We start from the raw sequence: 24,594 nt of genomic DNA on the forward strand, positions 1-24,594 counted from the left end.
CTTGGATTAATGAGAAATTTGATAAGGTCTCAGGTCTGGGGACACATGTACTGGTTTCTGAGACTCTAGGAAATAAACTCTGGGCTTTAAGAATCTTGGCTAGTGCCATGTGTCTTTCTTTCCTCCTTCCTGCCTTCCTTCTTTCTTCTAAGAAATGTTTTTTGTTTTTCCCTGGGAGCACCTTTATAACCTCACTGGACAACATTTATAGAACCTGGGCTGGGGAACTAAGACGGCCATGGGCTGGCTTTCCTTGGAGATACTTCCCGCACTGGACTCCACATACCCCTTTTGCTACTTTAGAGTGAAGGGCCCAAAGGTGTGGGTAACCCACATTGTCCCTGAGGTTCTGTCTCTGAGCTCATGACATATTCGATAGGAAGCATCTGGGAACACTCAGGACAGGAGGAAGGACCGTCTGCACCTTCTTGTCAACACTTGGGCTGGGAACCTTGGACCTTCTCAGCCAAGAGGACAAGCCCAGGGTTGGAAGTCCCTGGCCCACGACAGGGTGGCCTCTGCAGTTCCGTGGAAAGTGGTGTAGCCAGGACAAGGAGTGAACTGGGGCAGGGGCATGTCATTAAAATGTACAGACATATTAGCTCATAAAGCAATTTACATCTAAACTAAAAATAGGGCCCCACAGACCAGTGAAAACGAATCATCAGACTGTAAAGTTCAGCCTTGTCACTTAAAAGCATGAGGCACCTCAGCCATGGCGGCCCTTGCTATGCTTGGCCCTGTGCGTGGCTGTGAAAGGAAGGGGAGACCTGTGTGTTGGATTTAGGCCGGGAGGTCTTCCGTGGCCAGCCATTTGGAATGTCTTAAGGATCGTCAGCCTCTTCCTCCTCCAGGCTCTCCCCATCGGCCCTCTAACTTTTCTACCCAACCTTAAAAAATAGTATTGATCTATGAGAGCGAGGACCCCTCTGTATCCATTCAAGCAGGCAGACACAAAAAGAGTTATTTTTTTAAACACTTATCCCAGGATAAATTCTTCAAGAAAATATAACAATGCTAATATAGGCACCTAAACAGAGTTTCAAAATACATGAGGCAAAGCTGATAGAACTGCAAGGATAAATAGACAAATCCACAATGAGAGTCATAGATCTCAAAATTCCCCTCCCAGCAATTGATAAAACAAGTAAGCAGGAAATCAGTGAGGATAGAGTGAACCTGAACAACACTCTCTGACCCGGTGGACATTTATAGAACACTCCACCCAACAACAACAGAAAATACAAGGTTTTCAACTGCACATGGAACATTCACCAAGTTAGCTCATATTGGGGGCCATAAAACAGATCTTAATACATTTAAAAGGATTGGAATCATATAACAAATATTCTCTCTCCACAATGGAATGAAACCAGAAATCAAACAGAAAGCAATCTGGAAAATCTCCATACGATAAAATACTACTCAGGAATAAAAAGAAATGAGCTACCGATACATGCAACCGAATGGATGACTCAGGAGCGTTATGCAAAGTGAAAAAAGCCAGTCACAGAAGTCTATATATTGGATGTTTCACTTATACAATCTTCTAGAACTGGCAAAACTATAATGACAAGCAAAACAGCAGCTGGGGATGCAGGAAGGAGATTAACTGCAAAGGCACATGGGGGAACTTTCTGGAGTGACAGAAATACTCTATAGCTTCACTGTGATAGTGGCTACACGATGCTACATACTTGTCAAAACTTATTGACCCGTACACTTAGAATAGGTAAATTTAAAAATTCACATCATCTGTCATCTCTTCATTCCTCTAATATTCCGTGACTACCTTTACTGTGTGCATTCTAAGTCTTTGCTCTGCTGGGCAATGAGGCCTAAGTACCTTTAGGTGGACTTCAGACATGGACTTTGTGGAGTTTATGGCGTCTGAAAGGGTAATGTTTACACAGCTGAATGTGTAAACATTCAGCTAAATGGGTGCCTAGGAGGAGATTTGGAAACAGTTTGGGAATTAGGGATTTATGTAAGAGCTTCAAGGCAAGAAATACATTTTGAGAAATGCAATGGGCTATCTATTTCACTGAAAATCGATTATCATTATTGTCGCCCAGAATGATCTGTGTCAGGCCTAAGTCCATAACCCTCCCAATGAAAACATCCTGAAACAATTTATAAAATTCTTGGTACTGGATTTTTCACTCTCTAATGTTGTGTAAATAGATGAATCCTTTCATCGGGTAGTTGCTTCCTTTTCCTCATGAGAAAACTAAGGCTCAAAGAAATTAAATGTCCAGAAGGAGGGACAGGGACCTAAGTCCTGCCTCTGGATTTCATTGATCTTTCCGGAGCCCTGAGCCTTAGCACAGTTTCTATCCAACTTGTTTGTCTATTTTCAGACTTGAAGAATGGAATGTGGAAAGTGGATATTCTATCCTTGCAACTACAGATAGCTACGATATGGTGAAAGATTTTAGGGTCTCTGACAACTACAGCTTCATGCTCTGGTGAACTAGATAAGCTGTGGTTCTTTACAGCGGTAGACGTGGCAGAGATTTTAATGTCAACAAACCCCATCTCCAAAGCAACTGGCTTTCTGCAGGTGTGTGTGTGTGTGTGTGTGTGGTGGAAGCGGGGCTGGGGTCCTCCGACCTTGAGGCAGCTGCCATGGTCCAGAGCAGATGTCAGCCACAGCAGCTGCCAAGTTAATCTACCAAATAGGGAGACATTTCTCTGGACATCCCTGTCCCCTGGACAGCTCTCATCAAATGGTTGGAATAAATTCTTCCAGCCAAAGCCACTAAGCCTCACTGGGAAGGGAGGAAGGGGAACACGGAGGGGCTTTCAATTGTTTATGCTCCCACTTCTGGAAAAATCTAATCGCCACACATATGCCCAATAAAATACCCAGTTATCCATGAAGGTGGGCGTGGTCCCTGTGTTAACACTTGGCTGTGATTTGCATGTAAGGAGCTAGGAAGAGAACAGTAGAGGAAGCAGGTTGGACAAGGAAATCACCCAGGAGATGGGGCTCACAGAGACTGCTTTCCAAGGGCAGCCGTCCTCGTCACAGTGTGCTCCCATCTTATCATTGCCCTGTCTTCTGAGGTTGACTAGGCCATGGTGCAATTTTTTAAAAAATAAATTTTAAAATTAACACATGAAGTAGATCAAATGCTATTTCCTCCAAACTCTCTTTGCATTGACTGAGCCTACAGCAGGCCTGGTCTAGAAGGGTGGGAACTTAGAGGGCCATTTTGCAGCTAAAGACCAGTTCATGGGATTTCCCTGGTGGTCCGGTGGTTAAGATTCCACACTTCCACTGCAGGCGGCACGGGTTCGATTCCTAGTCTCCTGACTGGGGGAACTAAGATCTCACACGCCTTGCAGTGCAGCCAAAAAAAAAAAAAAAAAAACCCAAGCAGTTGATGTATATGGGCTTTGCACAGTGTGATATAGGGCTGAAAGCAAACCTTGTTGAGAAATTAGTTTTTCTTCGAGAATGACAGTGGGGAAGGCAGCATGTACCTCTGATCTAACAAAAAGCAGAATCCCGGTTCACCACCGGTGCAGAGTCAACGTCTGTTTTTTGGCCCTGGCCAATTTCTGACGCATAATCTGCCTACGTAATTAGGTGAAGAGAGAAGGTATGTGATCAAGTAGAGTTAATACAGCATCAGAAATCACAGGCAGCAAAAGCAAGGGGAGGCTTTGTGAGTGGCCATGAGGAAAGCACCTGGAAACATTTGCCTTCTTAAAAGGTTTGCAGTTCCACTGATGGGGCTGAAGTGAGTTTACAGATCAGCAAGATCCTTAGATGCTTCTGAAATTCGAAGGCAACCTCGTTTCCCGACAGGGGACCATATGGTTAAGAGAGGTAAGACTGCCAGTGAATCAAGGAGAACTTTTGTGTCACATCCTAAATGCTCAGGGAAAGACTAATGGTGAAGTGTGAAATTCTAACAAGCTAACATTGCGTTGGACAAATATTAATCTAGTGAGCTGGGTTCTGAGGTAGTGAAGGTGAATCAGGCCTGCGAAACCTTCACAGAGGTGGGGAATTTGCTGCTGTGGTGACATCTCTGTCCATACCCTCCTTCAGGCAGGGATCAAAGAGTGGTCCTGCATCATGAATAGGTTTCCTTCGCTATGTGAAAGGCCCTTTCTCAAACATCAGGAATGACACAAGCAAGGTTCTTTGAAATAAGAAGGTCAGTTCACCCTATCCACCCCCGCCCCACCTGCCTCAGCCTCATGACAGGCATGTGAATGACAGCATCCATGACATGGACTCAGTGGATGGCAGACAAGAAGCATGACCCTCCCCCTGCAGCCTCAGAGAAGCATTACACGGATATATGGCAACAAAGCCCCAAACCTGAATTCTCAGAATGTAAACTGAACTCTTCAGACAATTATTCAGATCCAGTTATTCAGGATATTCCAATTATGCATGGACTTTTCTCTCTCCCCATTGGCCCCACTGAGCCCATGGCCAATACTTCCTCCCCTGCTTTTCACCACAAATAACGACAGGAGGAGGAGTTATGCACCTGAGCGGACGATAAGGACACTCAGAACATTCTAGGGTACACAGGTTTCTGGCTGACTATTAGACACTGGGGCAGGTCCTACTCACACAGTTATAGACATGACAGGGACCCATGGAGAGCCTACTGCCATTGCTGAGCAGACAGCTAATGAGGCAGAAAGGAGCTATGACTGGAGCTTCCAGAGGAGTCAATGTCAACCAGGGAAAAGTCAGCAAGCCAGAAATAGCTGAGTCCTTTCAGCACTAGTCACCCCGAATCACTTCTGAGCTACAGACACAGGGAGCTGGGTCTCGGGTCCAGCAAGGTCATTTACTCAAAAGCACATGGGGTTTGAATCTTTAAATATGATTCATTAAGCTGATCATTTTCAAAAGGCTGCAAAAGGAGTACGATGTCAGCCCCTAAGCAAACCTCCTAACAGTAATCAAGAAAAGGCTTGACCATGAGAAAGTATATCAAAAATAATATGCTGTTTGCTGGCTTTATGACTTTTCTTTGGTTCCAATTCTTTATGGCCAGTAGATGAACATTGGCCTTCTGGCTCCTTATGCATTCAGACCTCACCTGGCTGAAATGTCCCTGATGTTGCTGTCCCCATGGCACCCGTCTCTCAGGGCTCCCCTCTCCCAGGAGAGACACTGTAGAGTCTGAGGGTTCAGAAAGAACTAGAAGTCACCTGGTCCACCTGCACATCAATGCAGTTACCTGGCCACCTCCTGGGCACCTCTCTGGTGAGGCAGATGAAATGCTGCTGCATAATCGATGGAAACCCTGCGTTTTCCTGAATCAGGCCTTTGCTGGTCCTCGATCTACTTTAAGAGCAGTGAGTCCTCACCGCATTATGGACATCTTTTGAAACTGGCCTCCCCTAATGGCTATTCTGGAGGGTCCACTCCCACTGGATTACTGAATAATTGCCCACGGAGTCTCTGTTCTGAGTCAGGATTCCCCCTCCATGCAGGATTAGATGATGGAGTGATTCTCCTCGGGAAGGTGCCCTAAGGCCACGAGTACTGTCTAAGAACTTGGTTCTTTTTAGGTGGCTGAGCCTCAGAGTTGGGGAGAAATCCATCCCTGGGCCTACAGAAGAGGAACATTATGGAAGAGCTACACGAGATGTTAGTCAAGGGAAAAGAAAATATTTCCTACCCATTAAAGTAAAAATCAAGCACTGAATCTGACGCCAGATGTAGTGAAGTACAAGAAAAGCCAAAAGTGCTAGGCAGATTGCTAACTCCTGTGAGAGAACAAGAAGAAAGCTTCACTGATATGATCACAAATAATATTTTTCAACATCATTTAGATAGATTTTGCATTTTCGTTTGGAGTGCTCTCCTATTTCGGGTTATTATTGTATTACTGTTTTGAGAAAACAGCTCCTCCTGACTCAACTTCCACGAACTATGTAAGGAATCCCATAAACTTTCTAGAAATAAAGTTCCCATCAATTGTCTAGAAGACTTTCTACTCCATTCTTTTTAACCTAAAAACAACCACAAAGGGTTTCCTTACACCACACATTTATTTTTGTCATTTTTCATCTGTGAAAATAAATACATGGCACAAAAGCATGTTCATCTCTGAATTTGCCAAAAATCATTTCCATTTATCACCTCATGGAAATCGAGGTTCACTTGAGCAGATACAGTCAAGAGAGTAATTTTATGATCTCTGGAAAAAATGCTATTTGTTCATGATCACCTGGTGACCCAGGAGCACAGAACTCGAGCCTGTTTCTCTGCCAGCCCCACGTCTGGGCAACACTCACACGCACACGTCATGTGAGAATACTCATGGGTGTGGAGTAAGCATGAACATTCCTCCGCGTGAAGAAATTGTGCAAGATTTCTTCTATGGGATCTTTGAGCCATGCAAGCATCTAAGCCAGCGTTAGGGAGAAGACGCGGACTTCAAACTTGCATTACAAAAAGAAAAAAAGAGGTATTTAATGACCCTTTAAAAAATTCCAAAGGAAGAAAACCTGTGCTTTTCTGCTCCCAGGAGCACATGCTTAGGAAGCACCAGTTTAATTAAGCCAAGACTATCTTTGCCCAGCTGTCACTGGCACGCTCCCAGAACCCATGAATCAGGTTATCTTCCAGAGTGGACACAGAACTCAGTTCAAACATGTTCCTTGGGGGTTGTTGGGAACGACACAGAAGCAGGTGATTAGTCTTTGGAAGCTCAAGGAGGATGCAGAAAAGGCCGAGCAAGGTCAAGTGGCCTTTGCAGAGGGGAGCTAGGGACACCAGCCAGTCACTGCAGATGGAGCAGCTTTCACCTGCAGGCCTAAGGGCCAGGCTCGCTTGCATCCCTCCCCTGGGAAGCCAGGTGTGAGGTCGCCACGCATGGGCACAGTGAAGTCAAATTTGTGTTTCTTGTGTTTCATGTAAGGCTTAGAGAAACAAGCCAACACGGGGGGATGAGTTGTTTCTGTTGTTCCCAAGGCCCTGGGTTCTCTCTGCCCCTTTGGAAGCCCTTTCTTCTTGCCGCCATCCCGGCTGGACCCCGGGCGGCACGGGGGCTAGCATTCAGACACCAGAGCATTGACACTAACCTGAGAAGTAGCCGCAGGTGAGCTAGTTTCCTTACCACTCACTGCGGCCCTCTCACTGGCTGCGGCTTCCGCCCCTTCTGCCTTCTGCACATTCGGATCCTCAGAACCTGAAGGCCCTACGTGCCCCAGACCTTCGCTCCCTGGGGTGGAAGGTGGGTTTGTGGTGGTTTTCCGCGTTTGGCCTTTATACCAACTAGGATAAAACAAGGGATCCGCAGTGTCCGTTGCTGCAGGGACTGGAGTTTCAGACTCTGTGGTCTGCTGAGAGCCAGTGGGTACAACCTCCCCCTTCATAGGACAGATACATTCAAAAGTAAAAAAAAAAAAAAAAAAAAAAAAAAAAAAAAGGAAGAAGAAGAAGAAAAAAAAAGGCAGTTGATTTTAGTTCCCTTGCGGTTTGAAAACTGATAGGTCTCTGTGCAGTGCCCCATCTAGTGCAGGTTTCAGCTCACCCCACCCTCCGCAAGCACTAAGGGCAAGAATGCAGCCAGCGGCCCTCTGTCTTGGCATCTGCACGTGCCCCCTCTTCTTTTCTGGTCTTGTCTTTCACTAGATGGTGGTCTGGGCAGGCAGACAGCAGAAGCCTAAAACAAAGGTTGCTTATAAAATATCAGATATGGGAGAAAGGGCAAATTATTGACCAGCATTAATTTTTTTTAATGTTATATGTGGGCCCCCAAAACCTCTTTTCTAAAACCAAAAATTGATTGATCAAACCCAACTCTCATCTAGTTACCATACCCCTTTCGATTTCAGTGCAATTGGTATCAGTTTCAAGATTCTAGGAACTATAGATAGTATTTTAGCCCAGTTTCCTATGGAGACAGAGCGTAGGATATAATTCCATCTCTGAGTTCCCTCCCTGAGGTTCTATTGCTATAGATAATTCCAATCCACCTCGAAACCAGGACTTTTTTTTTTTATGTGTCTTCATTGTCCACAAACTCCACAGGTTGGGATCTGTCTGCTAAAGGTGTCATGCAGTCAGTACAGAGGCTTGAACACCAAACAGTGACATCTTAGAAACATGAAGTCAGTCAATCAAGTACAGTATCTGGGATGAGCTAATTTCCTAAGAAATTTTTTTAAACAATTCTGTCAACACATAATCTCATCAAAGGACAGATACACAGAAAACTAAGCTTCACCTATTTGCCCATGGAACAAAAGCTATAGTTCTGTTTCAGGGTAAGCAACAGGGACATAAACGAGCCTGGGTTCTCTGTTTAGTTCCTTTATTACCTACAGAAAATTCAAAGTTCCGAAAGTATAACCATTTTTATTTCTCAACCTACATCCTACATCTGTACTCAATCCTCATGATATCAACTCTCTATGAACTAACATGTTACACACACACACACTCACACAATTTCCAAAGAGTGCCTCACATTTGAGGGTGTCATTGGTGAGAAAATCATGTGAAACTAAGTCTTGCCAACCGGTTATAACCACAAAGAACCCGCTGAATCACCTAGAGGACTTTCTCCCTGACACTGCGACTGCCCTGAAATCTTCTGTCTTCCACATACAAGTGTCTGGCATAGAGTTTCCTTTCCTTGAGGTAGAATAAATTGTTCAGGCTGTTCAGCAAGGAAGCACGCGTGCGTGGCCTGTGAGAAGGAGCTCAGGAACGCTTACCTGTGTCACCGGGGCGTCCGCAGCGGGTGGCAGGGCTGGGGGAGGCTCTGGGGCAGCCTGGAGCTCTGAGGTGGGCGGACAGGGCTCCAGGCCTTTCTCTGGACTTTCGTCTCCTCCTGATGACTCTGTTCGAACATTTTCCGCCTCTTCCACTTCTACCACCTCTCCTCCTTCTCCGTCTCCCTCTCCCTCATCTCCTTCTTCTTCATTTTCATCTTCTGGTAAGGCAATGCATTTTCATATCGTTATGATTACCACTGCGGCCGCGAAAAACACTACTGGCCAGTATTCATAGCTCAGATTAAGGTCAGGGCTGGGGAAATCCTGTCCATCAGACACTTAACTGTGGCCCGAGTACGCCACGGGGGGGCTTGCGCTTCTAATTAAACGTGGACAGCCGTGAGAGTGGTCCCAGCCATCACCGTCCTCCTTGTTCCCCTCGCCAGCACAGAGCGGTGTCCTCGCCACCGTGCACCATCCACCTGACCCCCGGAGGCTGTCCCCATTTTTATCATGCTCTGTCCCATTTGCAAGCTCCCGGGGGTCTGGGACTGTCACTTATTTATCTCTGTCAAATTAAATGGAAACACAACTCTCTTCCCTATGTCAGAAAACACGGGCCCCGTTTAATTTTTCACATTCTTTGTTCAGTGAATGCTGACTTTTGCCACAGGTAACGCCACCACTCTTTTCTTAACCCACTGATCTTAATATTTCCTCAGGCAATATTAATGAGAGACGATATTAAGGATTTTTTAAAAAGATTCATCCTGAAGATTTGCTTCTCAAGTTCTATCTGTGGGCACTGATACAAGTTTATGGCATTAGGGTGGTTTAGCCAAGGAATCTCATCATCTAAATGGGCTCCTCTTTTCAACTCTTTCATCAGGATCAATTTCCAAGCGTGGCATTTCTAGGCCAAATGACAGGGATGTGTTTAGACCTCATTGAGTGCATCTGATCACATAGCCTCAGTTTTATTTCCAGGTGTGACTTACTCTATGACCCATTGCTTTTCTTGCCCTCTAAAGTTTAACTGAAAGTGCTACAATGTCTAATCCAGGTGTCTACTATGTTTTATTTTTATCTCATCCTTAACCTTGCACCTGATGACACTGCACATTATTATCATTATGGCTCACACCTTGCGTAGGGCTGAAGTTGAGATATTATCATCACCATCGACTATTAAATATTTGACAACCCAGAGTTAAATGCCTAATACCAGAATTATAATAAGCACTAGCACTGTGATATGCAAAGCTAAATAAACACCATCAACAAACTATGATTCTGTCATGAAATAGAGCTTCACGTTGGATTATGATCCTTGTAAAGGTGTCGACATCCATGGAGGAGATGACCCCGAGTCCCCCTTTCCTCCCACTGAACCCATCTAACGCTTTCACACACCTGCGATTTTGACCAAATGGTCACAAGAATAACAAACCTCTGTAAAAATCAATTTCGCGTATTATTTTTTCTTCTCTACTGAGGTTGACTGCAAAGTGGTTCATGTTCTCATAACCATGTTCTATTTTCTCCATCTGAAATGCCTTCGATGCTTCAGAAATTCTGCAACAAAGACAAGTTGCCACTTTCTGTCACTGTGTAAAGTTTGGTAGCCTTGGGTAAAAATGAAAAGTATACTTTTTTTCATGAAATGAAAACCACTTACTTTTGTAACAGGGTTTTGGCATTCTGTGGAAGCAAACAAAAGACAAGCCTCCTTAAATTCTTTTCATCAAAGACGGTGTTGAGATTTAATTCTTTCCTTTGCTGACTCTGAACATCTCATAGCTTAGTTTCTAAATGCTGTAAAGAACTGCTGTTTTATACCAGAACCCTTTCACATTTAAGCAATGCCATGGTCCCTTAAATATACGCTTATGAAATAGTTTAAACAGATGGAGATATAAGCACATATATTTTGGTTGAGAAGATAGATCAAAATGAGATGTACAGAGAATAACGAAGATGTGATGACAGCTATTCAGGATCATCTCCCCACAGTCTTGGTTTGTTTCCTCAGGGGCCAAAGGGATACTTACCTGCAGAAACACTGCCATTTCCGGCTCATCCATGAACTGTATTCCTGACTCAACCAACTTTGACACGTTCTCCAAATGGTCAGAATACTTTTTGACGAGAGCACGGACATGTTCCAGCTTCTCCTCTTGGGTTCGGGTGATGACTTGGGTCATTTCGTTCTTCCTCTCCTCCAAGATGCCATACAGGTAATCAAACTTCTCACAAAGTTCCTGTTTCTGTTTTCTGCAGCACTCCTGTTAGTTGGGTTAGCTAATGTTAGAAAGTGTTCAAAAGAGTGTCTATCTGGAGAAATCACCTGGACATTCCAGGGGAAAAGAAAATTTACTTACGTAGGATATTTTTTTCTTTTCCCTTAGCCTGTCCCTTAGGTATACATACCCACTGTGTTGATGTGTTGAAAATCCCATTTTTATCATATTTGATACTTAGACCATCCCAAATCAATCAAATTGGCTAAATGGATGGATGACTTTTTGTGTTTTTGGCCCCATCACATGGTTTGTGGGATCTCAGTTCCCCGACCAGGGACTGAACCTGGGCCATAGCAGTGAAAGCGCTGAGTCCTAACCACTGAACCACCAGGGAATTCCCTGGATGAATTTTCAGTCTTCTGTTCTTTATAAGTGGAGAATTTCACAGAAATTAGGACAGATTTGGTTTTAAATTATATATTTTCTATTTTCTTTGGAATGAGTATATGTGTGTATTTGGAAAAAACCATGGTACTTCCTGATTAGTACCCTTCAGACTCTCTCTGTTCCATCTACATTGCTATTGTCCTAGTTTCAGTCCTCCCATGTAGATTCTGAAGCTTCCCAATGGCCTCTGTATCTGGGATTCCCTCCTTCAAGTCAGCTCACACACTGTAGCCAAATTCGTTTTCCTGGCGTACAGTGCTTCTTCTCTACTATGACTCCCCACTGCTCAAAGAATAACATTTAACTTCATAACTAGCTTTCAAGCCTGTCCATGACCTGTTTCCAGCTTTCCCTCATAATATTCTACTCTCCTCCATCCCATACCCTGTGTCCAGCAAAAAATGAACCACTCGCTTTCTTTGCTTGTGCTCTCCCCTCTGTTTAGAATGTTTTTCCCCAATTCACAGTTGCAAACTCTAAGCAATCTTAAAAGACACTGTTGACATACCGCTTCTTCCATAAAGAATCTCTATGACTGAATGTCATCTTTTAATCCTCTGAAATCCTATAATGGTTACTATGTATGGCCTATACCTGTATCCACCAGGTCCTCTATTTATCCAGTACTGTCCAAGAGAGGGAAATACTGGATCTAGTCTTTGATTCCTGGAGAGAAGGTTTGCATGTGCGGTCAGGCTTGTGCCCTTGCATTGTGTGGCTGGAGCATCTCCCATTCCATCCAGCTCCCTTTACTCTGAATCCATGTTTAAGCCCTAATGAACTTTCCAGTTGGCCTTGTCATTGGCCTTTTGGTTTTCCAAGTTCCAGTAAGCTTGGTTTGTGTGTGTGTAGGCCAATTTCCTCGGACCCGACCATCTCTGGGTCCAAGACCTTTACGACTGAGAGCAGGTTTTGAGCCATGATGATCCAACCTAGGTCTCCTGCCTGGTAGGGGCTTCTTGTGAATCCAGCCATTTATCTCTGACATCTCTGACCTTTGTATGACCCTTATTACATGTTTTTTCATTTTAGTAAACATTGGTCTCTTTGATGTCATGTGTCACTTTCTTCCTTTCTTAAATATCTAAACTACGGTCTCCTTGAGGATAGAATCTGGGTCTGCCTAGGACACATACCACTTTGGATAGTAGATGCTCAGTAAATCTCTGTTGAATAGATTTTTTTAAATGATGTTTTATCTTCCCACAATTTATCTACTATTCTCAGAGTAAGCGGGGGAGGATGAACCAAACCAAATTGTTGCTTATGAAGATACTCCTCAAATGTGCAAGAAATACACCCCTCACCCTATGCCTCCTTTGGTCACAGTCAATTCTCATCACAGTTTCCAACCAATTATAATTATGATGCACAAAGGAGAGCCAGTGGTTCAAATTATTTTATTAGTGAATAATAGCTATTGCTGTCATCCACCCATCCATTCATTCATTTAACAAACAATTCTTAGGTGGGACATTTGTGTCAACCACTATCCAAGGCTCTGGTGATCCAACAATGAATTAAACATAGTTCTTGTTCTCAAGGAGCTCACAGTTTACTTAATGAGAAAGACTATGGGCCAAGAGTGTAATACGACCTAGTAGCCTGAATAATCAAACTGTGTTAGAGATTCATACCAGGTTTTATAGAAGCATAGAGGTGGGGCCTTAATCAACCCTCTGTGTGGGCAGGGGCCATTTGAGGGGAGCAGGGAGGGGTTGCCTCGGGAAAAGCTTCTTAGAGGAAGTGGTGCCCGGGTTTGGCCATAAAGGGTGAGTAAGAGAAGGGGAAGTACAGGGAGGTGATGAAAATGCTCGGGGTCTCGGCAGTTGTCAGAGTAATAGGACAAGGGCCCACGCAGCATGTCCAGACATGGAAATTGCTGGACTTGCCAAATTTCCATCCATTTTTAGCCATTTAGCTTGAGATGTGGACCATTATGAGGCCTAGGAACTGTAGCCTGTTAGTATCTTCCCAATCAAACTTTCTTCCATTGTATTACTTACTGTTCTAAGCTTACAGGCAACCATGTGCCCACTGCATTTCTCAAATATGCCTTTGATGTCCAGAAGCTCTGCTGTTTTCTGTGATCGTACATTGGTTTCTAGCTTATTTTTCTAAAACAAATTGTGCACTTGAAACATCTATAATGGATACTATATTAAGATGTATTATTGGTAGAATATCTTTGTTTCATAAAAGTTTTCTTCTATATGATTTAATATGTGTGAACATTCAAGCCTATGAAAGCCAAATGATTTGCAGTGAGAGCAATGTGAAGTCAAGTGTCACAGCTAGTGTATTCTCTCAAGTCAAATAAAAATTAGATCACTTATTTCAGCCATCTAAAGTTTACTTAGTGGTTTAAACGGGATAACTACTTTATTCTTATATTATTTTGAATTCCAAGTATTACTTTATTTCTACTCTGCTTTTTTAATGATTCGTACTATATTGAACTTTAATAAAAGTACTGTCATTTTAATAGCAACTATCATTTGGTTATACTTTACAGTGTAGGAAATACTAACTACCCCATGCATAGTATATGCTTAATTATTATTATTATATGACTACATAGTGTGTAAAGCACTTATAATATTACCTGGCACATAGTAGGTACTATGTCAGTGTTTGTTAAATTTAGATTCAATTTTCCTTAATCTGAGCCGTTCAGCTGTAGAATTTTGAAGCTGCACGGACTACCAGAAGTAACCTGCTCCAAACTAACCATTTCACCTATGTGGAAACTGAAACTTGGCAGCGTTAAGTCACTTTCTCAAGCCATTTACTGCCGGTGCCCGGTGTAGAGCCAAGGCCTCTGAACACCTGGGTCATTGCCACTCCCACCACACAGCTGTGATATACTCTAAAGTAGCTTGGAAAAAAAATGTGTGACCTGCTTCTGTACTGAATATATACCTTTTAACAAATCGACCATGCTGAAAGTAGGCTTTTAAAGGCAAGAATCCTCAAATTGTTTCAGAAATATATTCATTATAATTCTTTCCACAAAATTCACTAAGTGCTTACTACGTATCAGGCATTTTAAGATCTAAAAACCGGCCGTACTTTCCCAGTGTTCAGGAGGATGGTAGAAAAATGATCGTATTTTCTAATTTCTAACAGAAAAAAACTCACTTCTTTTTTCTCTCTTGCTGAACTTGCCTCTAATATAATTCTAGGCAAAATATGTAAGAGTTGGACAACTCTGTTTCTAAAAGAGCAAAAATGCATGCTTCTTTTTTGGAATTATGAAATTGGTACTTTGGTACTTACAGACTTTTAGAAATTCACTTAAGATGTTCAGGTTAACCTAATGTCAGATTAAAATGAAAAATAGAAATACTCCATGAAATTGAAATTCTTCTATTTTTCACGCATACTCTTTGAGGTAGAAGCAATAAACGAGATGCTAACGTGGTCACCCTTCAATCTTTCTCGGCTACGAGACCTTCGAAGTGCGGTGAAAGTCAGTGAACATCAAACAGCTCAGTTTATCAACTTGTCCTCTGAGGTAATTAGGGAACAGGTGTATATGCTATAAGAAAAAAACAAACACAAAAAACCACACTCTCAGAGGCCACCTTGCTACTGACAGTGATTGATTACTCTGGTATCAGTACCTACTGTGCCTTTGTAAGTGTGGACCTGAAATGCTTTTAACAGAGTCTTTCTAGCAACATAAAAATGGAATGGAAAAAACGTGGACCTCTGCATCATCAAAACGTCTTCAGAGAGTATACTTTAAAGGATGATTGTTACCTGCAAAAGCATGATAGCAACCATGTTTATCTCTTCTGCACAAAAACTTCCTCACCTCAAAGATTTCTCCTTGCTTTTATCATACCTTTTCATTTATTTGAGTAAAAAGGCATGTATCTTTAAGCTCAGTTCCAGGCTGTGTACCTCCCCCCCCATTTCTCTGTATACTAATTGAATCAACATCTATACATTCTGAACTTTCAAGTTTATTTTTTCAAATATTGTCCATTTTATTCCTTTTGATGCCTGTAGTTCCTATGTCCCCTCTATGTGGGGTGTGGTGTTGGATGTGTGTGTGTGTGTATGCACACACGTGTTTCTGCATGAGTATGTTTAGCAATTGAAGTAACGTCCATCATAAATGCACTGGTGTTGGCCTCCAAGTATACTGTGATGCAAAGCCTCTGACTGCAACATGACCTTCCTCCTGGGGCTGCCAAGACAGTTATGTTTATATTTATTTATGTAGAAGAACAAATTAAACTTGTCTGTAATACTTTAATGGAAATAAAATCCATCCCATCTCTAGGGAGAACCCAGTATGGGGGCAATATACCAAAAAGGGGTGATTTTATAAAAGGAAGACTAGTTTGCCCACATTGAAATGGTAAAATAATGACAGGTAGAATATTTGTTTCTAACCAATGCCATAGTATCTGGATGAAAAGAAAAAAATAGAGTAGTCATTTGGTTGTTTCCTTAGAAGTGAGTAAATAACCTTCAATATTTATCTTAAAAACATTGTTTAGATGTTGCCTTTATAGAAATGTTAAAATTGACAGATTCTAATTTTTAGCCATCCTTATATTTTAGTGGCAATAAGAAAAAATAAGATACATGACTGCAAAGAGAAGTTTTCGTGGAAAAAAATCAGCAATAGATGATCATATACTAAAGAGTAGATAGCCTGCCAAGCAAAGCACCGTTACGAGGTTTTATCATTAGATTTTCAGTGGCTCACCCTTTCCCCAGGCACTTATTACTCTTTGAAAACAATCTTGTTATCTGTTTGTCCTATTGTCTAACTCCTCTACTGGAATAAAACCTTCTTAAGGGCAGGAACATTTTCTGCTTATCTCATCTTTATCTATTTCCCAGCATTACATGTGCAGAATATGGCATATAATGTTTGAACGACTGGGTGAATGAATGATATATGACTTGTATTTAGGAATAGTCAGCCCTCACTCACAAGTTCCTACTTTGTTCTGTTCCCAAGACATAGGCATTTAAGCGGATACTCCAAACCTCTTCTTCTTTCAACGCTCAAAAGAAAACAGCAAAAAATAGCTAGGCAACTTTAGGGAAGACATTTAACTCAGGATAGTTTTTTTAATATGTACAAGAAGGGATGGGACTGGATGATTGCCAAGGTCCCTTCCCACCCTACAGTTTCAAGGCTCTACCACTTCAGGTAAATGTGGAGTTATTTGGAGTCTTTAGACTATAAAGTGCCTCTTTATATGTAACATGCCTTTTTCCACTCATGGCAAGTTTCAGAGTGGTCATCACAGCCCTGAGATGTGAATTACACATCCTAGCCCAGCAACGCCAGTCTCAGCTTTGGAATGTGCCAAGGCCACGACAGGAAACCTAAGACTATTGTGACCACTGCTCTTACCATGTAAGGAGCATAGCTCTGTGACCAAAATAGAGCTGAAGATAAGCTCTGAGCCCCATCACTTGTCTCTGAGCAACTGTGGCTCTACTCGGCCCATTCATATCTACACCACATTCCTCAACTCTCGAGACACCCTTGTTCAAAAGAGCAGCTCTGGGTCTGGAAGGGCCCACTCAGCTTCATTTGACATATGGTACTTCAAAATTCCCTTCATTAAACCAAACAGGGTTTCCTTCCCTTTCCCCTCAACACCCCTCTCCCCCCCAAAAAAATCAGACAGTAGATTAATAATATTAAAAAAGAACTATATTAAGGTAGGAAGATTCTCCTGAGGAATTCAAGTCCAACCCTTCATTGGTAAAGCCCAATTCCAATTACGAGCACATGACAGAAGCCCCATGAGCGCAGACTAGGATGAGAACCCAGGTCTCTGACAGGCTGCCCTAGAAAAGGGGCAGACAAATTAGAAAAATATCATCCCTCAAGGCACACAGACTGGGGTTCAGCCCCTCCTCCATCCGCTCAGTGTCTCTGTGCAGGGCTTAGTGGAAGAACTCTATTCAATGGCCATGGGTCTCAGGACTCCCAAACGTATGCTCTTTTCCACCATGTTGCATTACCATCCACTTGGTGTTAGAAGAATAATTATGTTATAACTTATGGCATTTCAATTCTCATTCCTGGGTTTCTTGCTATTAGGGGTTTTCTGGACGAGTCCAGATCATTTAGAAGATCCTTGAGAAATCCTCTGAAGGCTGAGGGTCAGGTGAGCCTGCCCTGACTTGAGCCCCATGGTTCAGCGAAAGCATGAGACCAGACCAAGGCAAGCTGAGCAGCTGTTTCATTCACTCCCGTCTGCTGTTGGATAATCAGCACGTTTCCTGGAAGGGGCTCAGCCTCCCTTTGTTGCCAGTATTTCAAGTTATCACAAAGCCTCAAAGAATAGAGCTAATATCTACTTCCATTCATTTTCAGTTTTTCCCACCGCAGGGAGTTGCTTCACCTGCCATCATAATTGATCAAATTGATCATAAATGAGGTCTTATTCCGACACCATTTAAAAGATGCTCCAGATGCTCCAGGGTTCAAACAATTATTAGCATCATTAGATTAAGTGTACTCTTTCCAAGCTGAGTGTGACGGCAATACAAGGTGACACTTACGGAGCCCCCAGCATGTGTCTCTTAGTCATCACAGCAACACGGTGAAGGTTTATTAACCCCCCTGTACCACCGGGGGAGTTGAGGGACAGGGAGAGGAAGTAACTTGACCAAGGTCATGTCATTAAGTGGCAGAGCCAAAATTCAAACTCTGAATTCTGTTCTTTAAGCATTTGTCATAATTCTGGCATGCTTATCAGAATGATTCTTACTATAGTCATACTTCATATTTGTAACTGCATGGACAGTGTCTCAAAGCTGTTTGGTTAAAATCACTGATTTGGAAATATAATGGATTTACTGTTATTGAAAAATCATTGGAGGATTTTATTAAAGGTGCTGTTTTTCAGATACTGGAAATGCTCAAGATCAAATATTTATGATTCAGCTTGTAGCTGTTTCCCCTAGACGGACATCCACGCGGAACAACATTATTTCTAGGCCGATCTGCCTCGGGACGGCTAGTGTGAGTAGCCTTCTCTCTTGGGTTTCCAGTGACCTAGGATAAGCGCCATTTGGAAAGACTACAAGAGAGAGGTTACGTTTTCTAGGGGTGAGGAATGAAAGTCAAGCACGTTTTTCTGGAAGCAGAGAGCCCCCGAGGCAGTGCAATTCTCCACCCCCCCCACCAGCAGCCCCCCTACTCTGTCCCAACCCATCCCAGAACAGCTCCAGGCCTGGAGAGGCAAGTGTAGCTTTAGATCATGCTGGGCTCGTCTAGAACAGCCCAGAAGGCCCTCCAACAACCTGCAATCACAAGCTCTGAGAACGTTTCAGGCTGAGCCACCTCGGTCAGGAGGGCTAAGAAGACTGCAGGTTCCTCCATGCACCATCGGCCCACAGCAGAGAGGGAATGCCACTCCTCCTCTACGCAGTTCAGACTCCCTTTTGTGACTGTGGTCTGTCTCAAAGCCACTCTCATCGTCGCTGCAAACTCACATCAACTGCATACATTGTGCTTAAAGGATTACAAGGAGTCCTCAGTGTGATTTATCCTAAGCTCAGCAGCTCTCCAGGGCTGATCCTGGGCTGGCTGCCTGCCCAGGCCAGCCCTGCAAGACATTACATGATTAGGGACGAAATTAGACATTTGCAAGGAACGGGCACTACCACCGAAGGGCAGATGTCAGGGCCCCGAGTGGGAGGCCATGTAATTAGGGAAGGATAGTGTCCACTCCAGGGCCTGCTCCATTTCCTGTCCCTACGGAGCTCTTCACCAATCACAAAAGAGAATTCTTCAAAAACAGCTCCCCACCCCCTGGCTGGGAGCCGCCAATGGCTTCTCGGAAAATGTTTCCAGGCAGGTGATGAGCAGAGCCACAAAGGGAAACAACCACCCCAGGCAGGACAGGAGACACAGGAGCTCTGTGACCTTGACCCCTGGTACAGAATTCACCTGCTTGGCAAGGTAGACCCCAGTGCGCTCCACTGCGCGCTGCCCTGCTGCTTGGCCTGCTGATAGGGCCCTGGCTCTGCCGGAGGCCGCCTAAGTGATTCCAGGTGCACGATGGGGCCATGTATAGCTGTGTCTCTGTCCTCAGGGCCTCTTCAAATGGAGGGTATTTGCATCAAGTAGGAGTCATAAAATCAGAGACCTCTGTGGGGCTCTGAGCCAATCCCTCCGTTTCCAGGTGAGCCACTTAAACTGATCTGAAAGAATTGTGCTTATCTGAGCCCTATTCCTTCATGTATCCTTTCTTTCTTTCTCTTATTGGTTATTTAAAAAATCTCAGGCTCGCTTTAGAAAAATGTGAAATACAGGCATATATAAGGAAGGCCTTGAAAATCACCTGTCATCCCACAATTCCCTGCTCTTACACTTTGGGTTTCTGGCATGTTTTCCCCCTATGAATACAGACATTCTGTTCTGTTTATATCCCACGTCTTCATCTTATTTCCTTAAGTTAAAATCCCAGGGGTGAATGAAATGCGTAAAGGGGATGGACTCCTCCTGACAATTTGCCGACTCATCTTGAAGCCTCCTGGGGGAAAATTACACAGCTTCCTCTGGGGAACTGCGAACATGCTCGTAAAAGTGTGTACATTCGACCACTGTTTTTATCAGTAACAATAGGGGTTATAATCCTGACCTTCACTCTCAGGAAGTTCTTTCTGATATCTACACTTAATCCCTTCTGCCGGCTTAACTTCAAACCTGTTCCTTCTCGTCTTGTTCTCAATGAAAGAACAAACAGCTGCTTCCCACTGTGCCCCCGACAGGCCTCCAGGAAGAAAACCTGTTGTCGAGCCGCTCCTCGCCCTCTCAGTGCCCTCCCATGCTGCCTAAACGGAGCAGCGCCCTTTGCATTTGCTCGAGGCCCAGCGTGCCGCACAGGACTTTTGTCGTTTGTGTTCTCCAGCCTCAATGTCCCCGACAGAAAGCCCGTTCCCCCCACAGAGGACTCTGATGAAGGCCCGAGCAGGGACCAGCATAGAGATGACCTCACTTGCCCACAAGCAACACATTCCTATTTATACACTCAAGACTCAGTGTGGTACCACACTGGGTGCTGATTCATGGCCTAGTGATTAAGTTGTATTTGGCCTTTACTGTGAATAAGTAAAAAGAAAAAAAGTTTATATTGTCCATTTCAGAATCTCTTTGAGCTCTTCAAGAGAAAACTGTACTTCTGTAAATGGATTCCAGATCCATCATGAATCTTTTCAGGAATGTGAGTGTGGGGAAGAGAGGAGACTGACTTTAATGATGTGTAAATCTAAAATGAGATGATTTTGGCCAACATCTTGAAGTCATCATCTAGGAACTGGCCTTTGGCTTTTGATAGAATTTGCCTTTCAAGCGATAAAATGGTATGATTAGAGCATTTATCAGGCACTCACCATATGCCAGGCACTGGGCTAAGCATTATGTTTATGCTTACTTAACTTCTCACGGTTAACTCTATAAAATGGGTACTTTGCCCTATTTTTCCAGGAGAAAACTGAAGGAATGAATGTACATGTGAATGGATCTTAAAACATAACGTTTAGTTTAAAAAAAGTAAGAAGCAGAATGAGAAGGACAACAAAATACCATTTATAAAATTAAAAGACATGCATATAAAACAATACACATTTTGTAGGAATACAGGTAAATGGAACATTAAACATGTTAGAGTAGTTATTTACAGAGAAAAGAACAGGAGCAGGAAATGGGGATAAAAGGACATAAATAGATAACAAGAGGGGCCGTGTCCACAGCAATAAGGACAACATGCCATTAACTGAGCAGTACAGGCTTCTGAGGTCCAACTAAAACACAACCCCAAAGCTCAGAGCAGAGAGTAGTAATAAACTGCTCCAGGTTAAAGAGCCAAAGACCTGGACTCAAACCCAGGTGGCTTGCACCTGCCCCCATGCAGCAGGGCTGAACTAACCTGTGGACCTTCAATTCTTGGAAAGACATCTGCCACGTGGCAAAACCCCTTTGGCTTCAGCATTTATACAGTTTATATTTGATCTTGAGAAAAAGTGGATTCCCAATATTTCTCACATGCCAAACCTAAGTGTGAGCCAATTGTTCATCAGGTTTTTAATTGAGTGTTTATTTTGTGCCGGGCACTGGGCCAGACAGAGGGCCAGCGGAGATGAAGGAGCCGGGGACTCTGGCCTCAGTGAGCTCCCAGATACTGACCCCCTCTCTCCCTGCAGGCAGGCAGCAACTCCACTGTTAGAGCTTAGATATGCAGCTCAAATCTGCACATGACTTTCTAAAGCACCAGCTAGCATTTCTTAAGACCGTTTAGATTTCCACACAGAAACTGTGCTATGATGGTGGAAAACAGTCATTGTCACTACTGGAAACTGATTTTTCTTCTAGCTAATCTTTCAAAACGGGTTGCCCAAGAAAGCACAACACCTGTAACAACCACCTTGATAAATGTGGTAAGATCTGCCTTGTTGCCTCATGTGGTAACTTCTCTTTTCTGTGCCAGGAGGTAAATATTTTAGAGACACATCAGGAAGGAGGTCATCCTATACGGAAAGACTGAAATGTTGGAACGGGGCTTTCTAGGGTGGCGTTGAGGAAGCCACAAAACCCCAGGGGTTCAGGCACGGTTTACACTCCCTTGAGGCCACCTGACTCACCTCGATCGTTTTGCAGGTGTCCTCCAGCTGGCTGATCACTCCCTGGACCCGATCATTGCTTCCCACAAGGACAGCAATGCCGTCGCTGAGCTCAGACTAATGGAGAGAAAAGAAGGATGCAAGATTTTAGGGGCTTTCTAGTCAGCACTGACTGTGAGTTCATCTTAGTAGTGTCCTCATGGGTTTTTTTGGGGTTTTTTTTTTGCGGTACGTGGGCCTCTCACCGCTGTGGCCTCCCCCGTTGCGGGGCACACGCTCCGGATGCGCAGGCTCAGCGGCCATGGCTCACGGGCCCAGCCGCTCCGCGGCACGTGGGATCCTCCCGGACCGGGGCGCGAACCCGCATCCCCTGCATTAGCAGGCGGACTCTCAACCACTGCGCCACCGGGGAAGCCCCTCATGGGTTCTTAATTTAGGGTCCATGGAACCCCCAAAGGTGGAACAGTGAGGCTGGGAGGCCTGAGAACCTCCTGATCTTGTAAATAAAATTCTGAATGGATGTGTGTATAAATGCATTTTTCTGGGAAGAAGTTTCATAGTTTTCATCAAATTCTTAATAGAGACTGTGACCCTGCTAAAAACATTAAGAACACCGAATTATAGGCCATAGAGAATAGCACATTCAGGGTAAAGAATTCTAAGAATTGTTTATTGAATGAAGACCAGAATGTGACATCAGGGCCCCAAATGAATTATTTGTCTAGCGCAGCTCAGGATCAGTTTTACTAGAGAAATATTCATTTATTCAACGTATACCTATTACGCATCCTCTACATGTTAGATGCGAACAAATATATTCTAGACTAAGTCATCACAAACTTAAAACTGTAACATTCAACTGTTCCCAGGAAAAAAATTTCAACTTGAAATTCCTCCCAGGACTCTTTGGACCCCGAAGCGATTCCGTTGTTCTGACTTACCCCCTCGCAAGGCTGGCCTCTGGAACGCAAGAAACACTGAATGAGCGGGACTCAGGAAACCTACATGCTTGGTCCAGCTCTGCCTTCAGCTTCTCTATGATGTTGAGCAAAACATGTAATCGATTTGGCCCTTCATTGTCTCACATATAAAGTGAGAAGACTGGACCAGAAGAGTGGTTGTAAAACACTTTAAAGCTGCAGAACCCTTTCTTCAAATGGAAGCTAATAAATAATCCCAGTGGGTAGAAAGTGAGGCTGCTTTGGCCAAACTGGAGCGGGATGGAAGCTCTGCCAGCCTGCCTCTGTCCATCCTACATGGGCCTCAGGGCTCTGAGGGGAATGGTGTGACACAGGTACCATTCAGTTCTAACAGGTATGACTTGGGGGGGGGCAGGTAAAAGGGAAATGGGGGATAAACCTTAAGCGGATGGAAAAATAAATAAATGTTATGGATATCTTGCTAAATCCTGCTTCTTTAGCAGTTAGTACTCACTGGTTGCAACTGGTGTTGCCCAAAGTTTGGTTTCCAAATTTAATTCCAACTCTATATTGTATTTGGTGTAAAACACTGACCAAATGTGGAATCTCTGATTCGTACAGAAAGAAGCTGAGATGTGGAGGTTCTCAACTTCTAGATGCCGAGACTTGGTTGCAGCTCTCTGAGCACACAACCCCACAGTTTATTTGCATCAAATGGATAAGCTTCTACTTGCCGGTGGGTGAAACCAGGTTGGCAGGTGAGTGATAAGCTGGGATACCCTGTATTTGGTCAGAATGAGGGGGCTGAGGCCCTGGGGTGAGGGCATGGACGGTGCCCTCAGTGCTGGCCTAGGTTGAGAGGCTAAGAGGCCAGTTTAACCCAGGCTTGAGGGCCAGCCCAAGGGAACGTTTAACGCAATGTCATTCATTGTAATTCTACCAACTAGGAAGGCCAAAGGAATCTTTGGTTGGTGAATGAAGAAAAATATTCTGAGAGGAGTAAAAAGTTATCCTTTCATCACCTATAGTCTGAACCTCAAATAATGTTTGAGCAACCACCCACGGGCGCAAACACAGCGACCCTTCCCCTCCCGACCCCTTCCTGACCCTCTGCATCTCTTCCCTCCCCCACCTTCCCCAGCGGCCTCCAGGGCATCAAGCGCATCCCTTCCGGCCCTACCCTCCTCGCCCGCCCAGCCTCAGGGCCCTGTGGCCCAGGGCACTGGGCATCTCTCCTTCGGGGGCAGCGAGTCAATGATGCAGGCACTTGGAAGGGGCTTCGGAGGAGGGGCGGAAAGGCCTCTGTTACCTTCTGCCTCTGGAACACGTGAGTGAGGGGAGCCACCTGGCAGTCCTTGTGCGCCCCAAAGACCTTGCACAGAGAGCAGGTGGGCACCTCGCAGTTCAGACAGTAGATGTTGATGCGCTCATCTTCGTGCTCCTCACACAGGGGCTGGTCGGACTTCTTTTCTGGTCTGGGAGGAGATACGTGGATAAGTGTCAGCTCCGGTTGCGGCAGAGCTGAGCCGGGTGGCCCGACGGGGTGATCAGCATCGCGTCCTACCCCGCAAGACCCTGTACCCCCAGCAGCCCTACCCCAGCAGACTTCCAGAGCCCCTTTCATGCGCTCGGAGCCCTCCAAATTCTCTACGGGTTGA

General features: G+C 44.2%; 1 protein-coding gene across 3 annotated transcripts in view; it reads right to left on the reverse strand.

The window, feature by feature from the left end:
- Nucleotides 1-24,594, reverse strand: part of TRIM55 (tripartite motif containing 55) — a 42,158-nt gene that overhangs the window by 9,842 nt on the left and 7,722 nt on the right. Inside the window, exons 3-10 of one of the 3 annotated variants that reach the window (XM_055091232.1) lie at nt 24,246-24,411; nt 22,038-22,133; nt 10,764-10,997; nt 10,391-10,413; nt 10,163-10,287; nt 8,713-8,930; nt 7,072-7,359; nt 5,664-5,751 (exon numbers count right to left, since the gene is read on the reverse strand). In XM_055091232.1, the coding sequence (XP_054947207.1) occupies nt 5,664-5,751; nt 7,072-7,359; nt 8,713-8,930; nt 10,163-10,287; nt 10,391-10,413; nt 10,764-10,997; nt 22,038-22,133; nt 24,246-24,411 (1,238 nt within the window). The remainder of the gene's footprint in view (nt 1-5,663; nt 5,752-7,071; nt 7,360-8,712; nt 8,931-10,162; nt 10,288-10,390; nt 10,414-10,763; nt 10,998-22,037; nt 22,134-24,245; nt 24,412-24,594) is intronic. The other 2 variants (XM_007123743.4, XM_007123744.4) reach the window with 2 other exon arrangements.

The sequence above is a fragment of the Physeter macrocephalus genome, chromosome 15 (genome assembly GCF_002837175.3).
Source record: "Physeter macrocephalus isolate SW-GA chromosome 15, ASM283717v5, whole genome shotgun sequence".
NCBI lineage: Eukaryota > Metazoa > Chordata > Mammalia > Artiodactyla > Physeteridae > Physeter > Physeter macrocephalus.